This window comes from Echiichthys vipera (assembly GCF_963691815.1).
Source record: "Echiichthys vipera genome assembly, chromosome: 3".
Classification (NCBI taxonomy): domain Eukaryota; kingdom Metazoa; phylum Chordata; class Actinopteri; order Perciformes; family Trachinidae; genus Echiichthys; species Echiichthys vipera.
In genome coordinates this window covers 3,014,067-3,023,398 of record NC_139828.1, presented here as the reverse complement: position 1 = coordinate 3,023,398, position 9,332 = coordinate 3,014,067, and the positions used below count along the sequence as shown (strand labels likewise).

The following is a 9,332-nucleotide window of genomic DNA, read 5'->3' as shown; positions in this document are numbered from 1 at the left end:
ATTTCTTTTCTTTCCTTTTCGTTTCATCTCTCTTTCTTTCTTCAAAATATAAGAAAATTCAGTGTATTGTTTTGTATTGTATTGTTTTGTATTGTTTTGTATTGTTTTCTGGTGTTTTCTGTACTTTTTCTTTTTGTGGCTCTTTTTTGTGTTATTTATTTTCTTTGCTTTTCGTTTTATCTCTCTTTCTTTCCCCAAAATATAAGTAAATACAGTGTTTTGTATTGTTTTGTATTGTTTTCTGTACTTTTTCGTTTCATCACTCTTTCTTTCTTTACAATATAAATAAATACAGTACAGTAAATTCAGTGTATTGTTTTGTATTGTTTTGTATTGTTTTCTAGTGTTTTCTGTACTTTTTGTTTTTGTGGCTCTTTCTTTCTTCAAAATATAAGTAAATACAGTGTATTGTATTGTTTTGTATTGTATCAGGTGTTTTTCAGACAATAATCTGGATTCTAATACAATGTAACAATAAAGTAAATGGCCCTCTGAGAGCCTCCTCCTGGTGTTATTAGTTTCGGCATTAATTTAGGCCACTAACTCAAACCAAATCCTTATTTCAGACCACAGGACAGACGCACCCAAATACCCCCAGACGTCTGCGTGATTCCCACAGCAATGAGACCCAGTTTGTGGAAAGTGCTCTCACAGAGGAACACGCCTGTGGTTCATGTGCAGAGAGTCTTGTTGGGTATTTTCAGCTTGTGCTCGTTTGTTTTCCTGCAGAAACAAAAGTAGGCCACGGTGTGCATGCCCTCATTTGCCTAATGAGCTGAGAGAGAGAGAGAGAGAGAGAGAGAGAGAGAGAGAGAGAGAGAGAGAGAGAGAGAGGGGCCGAAAAGTTTTTGTTTCAGTTCCAGCTCTTTTCTATTCAACACGCCTTCAAATGAGAAACAAAAATAAAGATCATTTGTCATGAAAAGAACTTTTAAAGCCTTTGACTCGTAGCTTTACTTCTACTTTCTACTTTTATTTAAGTTTGAGGCTGACATTTAAAGTTAACGTGCTACAACTACAATAATAGGCTAAACTATTTTACTACAAACATCTCATCTTCAGCCTCTTATCCGGGGTCGGGTCACGGGGGGCAGCAGCTTTAGCAGGGGACCCCAAACTTCCCTTTCCCCGGGCCACATTAACCAGCTCTAACTGGGGGATCCTGAGGCGTTCCCAGGCCAGTGTGGAGATCTAATCTCTCCACCTGGTCCTGGGTCTTCCCCGAGGCCTCCTCCCAGCTGGACGTGCCTGGAACACCTCCCTAGGGAGGCGCCCAGGGTTCATCCTTACCAGATGATCCCGAACCACCTCAACTGGCTCCTTTCAACGCAAAGGAGCAGCGGCTCTACTCCGAGTTCCTCACGGATGCTGAACTTCTCCCCCTCTCTCTAAGGGAGACTCCAGACCCCCTCCTGAGGAAACACATTTCACACGCTTGGACCTGCGTTTCATCTTCAATCTTACAAAACTCACATTTGTTGTCCACATCTGCAAACCTTGAAACTCTACTCAGTCAACATGTTCACGCTTTTATTTTGTAAGTGCCGGCCGGTCGCGGAAGTGCTGCCCTCCCTCAGTCAACATGCTGTAAGTAACCAATGTTCTGACCGTTGTGGGTTACCTGTATATATACACATATATACACCTGTATATATATAAAAACCTCTCCTATAGGTCCAAACAACAGCCTTCTGATCCAGAGTATCACCTACAATGCCAGGGGCTGCATTTCACAGCAGGGGTGCTCAATACGGCACAACACCGGCACTGTCCTGCAAATAAAGACCTTGGATATCTTTGGTTCATGTATCTGCACTTACTACTGACTTTGCACTTAAAAAAAAAGAAGTAAAAACTTGAAACTAACTAGTCAGTCAACATGCTCATGCTTTTATTTTGTGAGTGCCGGCTGGTCGCGGAAGTGCTGCCCTCCCTGGTCTGCAGCTTGACCGCCGGGTGGGAGTAGGAGGTCCGCCCGCAGCAGCAGCAGCAGCAGCAGCGGCATCAGTGTGGAGCAGTCCCCCCGCTGCTGCGTTGGCAGTCTGACTCCTCTAAGATGCTTCCTGCAGCGCTCACCGTGTTGCTGACGCTCTTCAGCCTCACAGAGACCAAACACAAAGACCTGTACACCTTTAAAGTGGTGAACAGCCGCGGGAAGTTAGTGTCCCTGGAGAAGTACCGCGGGTCGGTAAGTTTAAGTTTGCACCGGGACGTTACAGTGTAAAAGTCGGTGTTACGGTCTTTCCTGTAGCCGCTCCGTCTGTTGCATGAATGCATGAATGCATGGGGGATTTTTATTTCCCACTTCTCCCACTTTGTAAGTGCGTGCAGCCTCAAACTAACACGGGAGCGTGAGTGCAGCGGCTCGGTTTGACTGCTCGGGATGTCCCGTCATGTAGCCTACGTGGCAAGAGGCCTGCGGAGCCCCTGCAGAGCCCCTGCGGCTGCAGGAGCTTTCCATTCAAACCAGGGACGGATCAGCACCGGTGTCGTGAAATGCACCCCCTCACATTATAGGTGATGTTCTGGGTCAGAAGGCTGTTGTTTCCACCTGTAGGAGTAGCTTATACACAGGTTACCACATTAAAAACACACTTTTGAACCTATGAATTGCAAGAAAAGCTGGGATTATATTTAGGAAGTCAAGTCAAACACATTCAACTTGCTCAAAAGATCCATTGCATTCATTTAGTAATTACGGCTGCAGGATATTTCCACAGAACACACAAAAAAGTGTTGTTTTGTTTAATAGTTTAAAGACTGTAAGTAACCAATGTTGTGAACGTTGTGGGTTACAAACCTCTGCAGCAGCATGAGAAGAGTCCCTACACACACAATAAAGCACCAATGGGCTCCTTCCTTTGGGATTGACTTTGGTAATCCACTTGAATGACTTTACTATGAGAGGAGCTGGTACAGGGGCCAGTAGGTAAGTCTTTAAAACACTCTTTTAATAAACTCTGGGTTCTCTAACTGATGTTGTTGCTGCTTTGTTTTCTGTGTAGGTCTTACATTTACCTCATATATATTTTACTAAGAGTTGTTTACTGTTTATTGTTTTTTTTACTGTCTGTATTTATTGAGTTAATTGGTTATCTTATCCTGTATTTCTTTATACCTCCCTTGTGTTTTTGGAAGCTGCTGGAAGTTCAATTTCCTTGCGGGAGTTCATCCCAAAGGATCAATCAAGGGAAGTCTAAGTTTAAGTTTCTAAGTCTAGCCTTTAGTGTTTAAAAAAACAATAGACAGTAGACAATAAACTCTTAGTCAAATATATGTGAGGTAGATGTAAGATCTTCACATAAAACAAAGCAGCAACAGCGTAGTTAGTGAAGCCAGAGTTTATTAAAAGAGTGTTTTAAAGACTTACCTACTGGCCCCTGTACCAGCTCCTCTCATAGTAAAGTCCATTACAGTGGATTACCAAAGTCAACCCCAAAGTAAGGAGCCCGTTGGTGCTTTGTTTTGTGTGTAGGGACTCTTCTCATGCTGCTGCAGAGGTTTGCTGTTATTTTGAATAGTATTAGGGCGTGAGGCGGGGTCCACCCTGGACAGGACGCCAGTCTATCACAGGACACATAGAGACGAACAGAGACAGACAACCATTCACACCTACGGGTGATTTAGAGTCATCAATGAACCGAACACCTGCATGTCTTTGGACTGGAGAGGGTTCCTGGTTCGAATCCCGGCTGGGGCCCTTCTGTGTGGAGTTTGCACGTTCTCCCCGTGTCTGCGTGGGTTTTCTCCGGGTTCTCCGGTTTCCTCCCACAGTCCAAAGACGTGCAGGTGTTCGGTTCACTGATGACTCTAAATCACCCGTAGGTGTGAATGGTTGTCTGTCTCTGTTCGTCTCTATGTGTCCTGTGATAGACTGGCGTCCTGTCCAGGGTGGACCCCGCCTCACGCCCGATGTCAGCTGGGATCGACTCCAGCCCCCCACGACCCCGACAGGGACAAGAGGCTAAAGATGAATGAATATATATATAGGTTTTCAGATTAATGACATTTGAATTGCTTCATCTTGACACTAGATGTCAGCACTAGATCATGGTAGCATTAAACCGTCAGTCCGTAGAGTCATTAAAGACTGCATGTGCTCACTCTCCCAGCGTAGTGCTGCTCTGTCGTCCTGATTGAGCTGAAGCACGAAGCTGTGACATGTATTAACCTGCACTAACATACTCTACTGTTTCTATGTCGTGTGTCTGCACAGGTCCATCCATGAACACTTCACTAACACGACATGCAACTCCTCACGTTCAGAGATAGTATACGTAGTTAGGTAGATAGTCCTGGTTCCCAACCGAGGGTCGGACCCCTCCAGAGGGTCAGGTGATTATTAATGGAGCGGGAAGAAGGAAAACCAAAATTTGTATTCATATTTTGGACATTTGAGTGAGTTGTTGCCTTGTTGTGGGGTGTATTGGATATTTTCTATCTCTTTGAGCCTTAAACAGTTATTGAAATAAATCCGTTGCCATGGGAACCCGACTTCACCCTGCTCTCTTGTGAAAGGTTACAACAAGGTTATGAATTGATCATATTTCCTTTATGTAAAACCATAAACTGTTAAGGAACCAGTAACTGTCAGATACACGCACTGGAGTAAAACTACATTATCTGCCTCTGAGATGTAGTGTAGTAGGAAATATTCAAATAAAGTTCTTAGGTACAGGACTTAAGAAATGTACTTGGTAGCTTTCCAACGTGTTTTACTTCTCAGGGTGCTGAATGATCGTATGCCAGGAGGTGCCAGCTGTGATATCACACACAGGTGTGGTTACATATGCAACAAAACAGGTGCAACGTGAAACCACCGTGATACATTCACCCAGAGAGGTTAAGAGAGGAGGAAATAAGTATCTATCTCATCTCATCTCATCTTCAGCCTCTTATCCGGGGTCGGGTCGCGGGGGCAGCAGCTTTAGCAGGGGACCCCAAACTTCCCTTTCCCGGGCCACATTAACCAGCTCTAACTGGGGGATCCTGAGGCGTTCCCAGGCCAGTGTGGAGATCTAGTCTCTCCACCTGGTCCTGGGTCTTCCCCGAGGCCTCCTCCCAGCTGGACGTGCCTGGAACACCTCCCTAGGGAGGCGCCCAGGGTTCATCCTTACCAGATGATCCTGAACCACCTCAACTGGCTCCTTTCAACGCAAAGGAGCAGCGGCTCTACTCCGAGTTCCTCACGGATGCTGAACTTCTCCCCCTCTCTCTAAGGGAGACTCCAGCCACCCTCCTGAGGAAACACATTTCACACGCTTGTACCCGTGGCCTGGTTCTTTGGGTCCTGACCCAGCTTTCATGACCACAGGTGAGGGTAGGAACCAGGACTGACCGGTAGATCCAGAGCTTTGCCTTCCTCAGCTCTCTTTTCGTCACAACGGTGTGGTAGAGCGACTGCAGCTCCGCCCCCGCTGCTCCGATTCTACGGCCAAACTCACGCTCCATCGTCCCCTCACTCGTGAACAAGATCCCGAGGTACTTGAACTCCTTCACTTGGGGTCAGGACTCATTCCGTACCTGGAGTAAGCAATCCACCGGTTTCCTGCTGAGAGCCATTGCCTCAGATTTAGAGGTGCTGATCCTGATCCCAGCCCTTTCACACTCAGCTTGTTCTTTGGGTCCTGACCCAGCTTTCATGACCACAGGTGAGGGTAGGAACCAGGATTGACGGGTAGATCGAGAGCTTTGCCTTCCGGCTAGTAAAAACCATCATAGTAAAACATTGTAATTATTATGATTACAGCAGGTCAGCCCTCCTCTCCTTTTTAGTCTCTGTGTTTTTGTCTCTCTCTGTCTGTGTTTCCCTGGTGTGAGCTGGTTTTCCCGGCAGGTGGTTCTCGTTGGCTCTAATCACCTGCCTCTCTGTATATTGAGCTGGTCCCGAGCCTCATTCGGGGCCGGATCATTACTCCACATACTCCAGATGTCTCAGCAGCAGGAGCGGTAGCGCGTAGCAGGGCTGGCTTCATCTTAGCGTCGATGTTTTTCCTCTCACTCCTCCGTGGACCTATTTGTGACTGTTCCTCGTTTTTTTTGCCCCTGTTGCCCCGTTTTCCTGTCCACCTGCCTGCCTACCTGCCAGCCTGTCTCCCAGTGTACCTCCCTCCTGTGCTCATTCCCCGTCACCAGTTTTTCTCAGTTCTCTCCGTGTTTTGCCTTTGTTCTCTGTGCATTTATTATTAAATCTGTTGAAATTGACTCTCCTGAGTTGCGTGTCTGCATTTGGGTCCAGTCCTCCGTGTGTTCCCCGTCACCGCCCGTGACAGTAACACAAACATTGTCTTTATAGTAAAGCTCCATCCATTGTGTACTTGTTGTTAGACTGACTCTGATATGACAATAGAAACTATATTCTGCCCTTCCTTTCATGTATAGTCACATCTGAGGAACACACACACTAACAAAACTAACAGATGATGCGCACGGAGCATGTTCTGTCCACGTGCTCCCACTCAGGTACGTCAACAACTCTGTACAGTCTGTTGCTGTTCCTGCAGTGTCTTCACGGTGTTCCTGTGACTTTAGGTGTCCCTGGTGGTGAATGTAGCCAGTGAATGCGGCTTCACCGAGGAACACTACAGAGACCTGCAGCAGCTCCAGCGGGACTTTGGGCCGTATCACTTCAACGTGCTGGCCTTCCCCTGCAACCAGTTCGGGCAGCAGGAGCCCGGCAGCGACAAGGAGATCGACAGCTTTGTGCGTCGAGTCTACGGAGTCTCCTTCCCCCTGTTCAGTAAAATTGCCGTCGTCGGAACTGGAGCCAACAATGTCTACAAGTACCTTGTTGGTGAGTGAGATGCAATCGCCCGTCATCTAATCTAATCTAATTATTCAAACCACATTCACACACCCATGTGCAGCACGGTGAGCAATTTGGGGTTCAGTGTCTTGCCCTTGTCTTACTCGTAGACATGTGGACCGAAGGAGCCAGGGATCAAACCACCGATCTTCCCGAATGGGAGACAACCCGCTCTACCTCTGAGTCACAGCCACCCCAAATGTTTTAACATCTTTTTCTCCTCTTGTTCTCTGCAGAGTCGTCTGGAAGTGAGCCTGAGTGGAACTTCTGGAAGTATCTCGTTGATGTAAACGGCAAAGTAGTGGACGCGTGGGGGCCGAAAGTGTCCGTCAGCGAAATCCGACCCAAAATAGCGGAAATGGTGCGGCAGATAATCTTAAAGAAGAAGGAAGAGCTTTAACCTCTTATGAAAAGACCAAAGAGATAATCTGAACACGTTTCTTTTTGCTTGTTCAATCAGAGTTTGTTAGAATAAACCATGGGTGTCAAAGTGATCCAGTAAAGAGTCGCTGTGGCTGCAGGTTTTCATTCCAACCAATCAAAAACACACCTGACTCGACTTACTCCATCACTTGAACTGTCTTCACACAGTTGATTTGTTGGACCAGGTGTGTTTTTGATTGGTTGGAATGAAAACCTGCAGCCACACGGTCCTTTTACTGGATCACTTTGACACCCTTGGAATAAAGCATTCAGTTCAGATCACAGAGAGGGGCCAGAGAGAAAGCCAGTGTGACTCGCTCGCTAACAGCACTGATGAAACACCACTATGTCTTAAGTTTTATTGGATGACGTGTGAAGCTGCAGCTTTAAGCCAAAGTGCTCCTGTTGTTATCTTAGTCGTGTGGGTCGTGTGTTTGTTTTTTTATTCATTCTGATTTGTGGAATAAACTTTTACTGACACCCTGCTGCTGTGTTTATGTTACAGTTCTATCAAGAAGACATTTTCAGAACACAAAAATAATGTAATCTATACATCCGGAAAGATTTTCCACTTGAGTTATTTGTTCATCACGATCTGGTGTGATTTGAGAACAAAATGACATGACAGCAGTCAGCTGAAACCAAAGTCATCAACCCACTGGTCGGGGCTGGAGGTCAAAATGAAAAAAATTAAGTCACAGGCTGATTGAACTTGTGCGAATTAACAGCAACTCATAACGTGACTCAGTAGTGTTTATGGCCCCTGGATAGTCTGTGGTGGTACTTGGTAGCATCAGATGCCCATGCATCATGTCTGATATGTGCCAAATATGGGAACAGGAGGGACAGTCAGTGCAAAGAAGGCAGCATAATGTTCACCGCTGCATCTCCAGACTCTTTCACGCTGACAGTTTGGTCAGGAACATGCACGCCATTAGCCTGCTGGAAGTCATTTCGTAGGGCTCTTGGAGTGCTTCTCCTGTTCCTCCTTGCACAAAGGAGTAGATATGGGTCCTGCTGCTGGATTGGTGCCCTTCTACTGCTTTGCCAGCTCTCATGTAACGGCCAGTCTCCTGATATCCTCATGCTTTTGAGACTGTGATGGGAGACAGCAAAACTTCCGACCGCATGTGTGGATGTGCCATCCTGGAGGGATTGGACTGCAGGGACTGCCTCATGCTAGCATAAGTAACAAGAACACCAAACTAGAGAAGAGTCAGTCAAGACATGAGCACAGCAACTGTCTGTTGCCACTACATGCAAAATCATTCCCTTTTGGGGGGTTGTCTTGCTTTTGCCTCTACATTGCACCTGCTGTCACTTCCATTTGCTCCAAAGCGGGTTGAATTGATTCAAGACCACTTGTGCTTCCTACGTGGACAGATTAATATCCTTGCAGTCGCTCTACCGCACCGTTGTGACGAAAAAAGAGCTGAGCCGGAAGGCAAAGCTCTCGATCTACCGGTCGATCTTGGTTCTTACCCTAACCTGTGGTCATGAGAGCAGGGTCAGGACCCAAAGAACCAGGTCGCTGGTACAAGCGGCCGAAATGTGTTTCCTCAGGAGGGGGGCTGGAGTCTCCCTTAGAGAGAGGGGGAGAAGTTCAGCATCCGTGAGGAACTCGGAGTAGAGCCGCTGCTCCTTTGCGTTGAAAGGAGCCAGTTGAGGTGGTTCAGGATCATCTGGTAAGGATGAACCCTGGGCGCCTCCCTAGGGAGGTGTTCCAGGCACGTCCAGCTGGGAGGAGGCCTCGGGGAAGACCCCGGACCAGGTGGAGAGATTAGATCTCCACACTGGCCTGGGAACGCCTCAGGATCCCCCAGTTAGAGCTGGTTAATGTGGCCCGGGAAAGGGAAGTTTGGGGTCCCCTGCTAAAGCTGCTGCCCCTGCAACCCGACCCCGGATAAGAGGCTAAAGATGAGATGAGATGAAGTGTAACTGACCTGGTGTTAAACTGTGACGATTAAGTATTCCCATAATCGTTTTTGAGCAGTTGTATTTTTTTGTTTATTCTTTACCTACAGTTAAAAACATTACTCTATGTGTGTGATTTCACTACATTGTTGTGACAATGTGGAGGCTATGGCTCAGAGATGGAGCGAGT

The 9,332-nt window shown here is 46.8% G+C and overlaps 1 protein-coding gene across 1 annotated transcript; it reads left to right on the top strand.

Annotated features, from left to right (window-relative positions):
- Positions 1 to 2,039: 2,039 nt before the first annotated feature.
- Positions 2,040 to 7,281, top strand: gpx7 (glutathione peroxidase 7). The gene is made up of 3 exons (XM_083911184.1): positions 2,040 to 2,188; positions 6,532 to 6,793; positions 7,042 to 7,281. Exons 1-3 carry the CDS (start codon positions 2,057 to 2,059, stop codon positions 7,203 to 7,205), a joined length of 558 nt encoding a protein of 185 aa, XP_083767310.1. The 5' UTR covers positions 2,040 to 2,056; the 3' UTR covers positions 7,206 to 7,281.
- The last annotated feature ends 2,051 nt before the right edge of the window (positions 7,282 to 9,332 follow it).

Excerpts from the sequence above, each read along its gene's own strand:
- gpx7 (XM_083911184.1), top strand. The coding sequence starts at position 2,057 with ATGCTTCCTGCAGCGCTCACCGTGTTGCTGACGCTCTTCAGCCTCACA. Across the intron at positions 2,189-6,531 it reads TGGAGAAGTACCGCGGGTCG|GTGTCCCTGGTGGTGAATGT; the intron begins GTAAGTTTAAGT and ends CTGTGACTTTAG. Across the intron at positions 6,794-7,041 it reads TGTCTACAAGTACCTTGTTG|AGTCGTCTGGAAGTGAGCCT; the intron begins GTGAGTGAGATG and ends TGTTCTCTGCAG.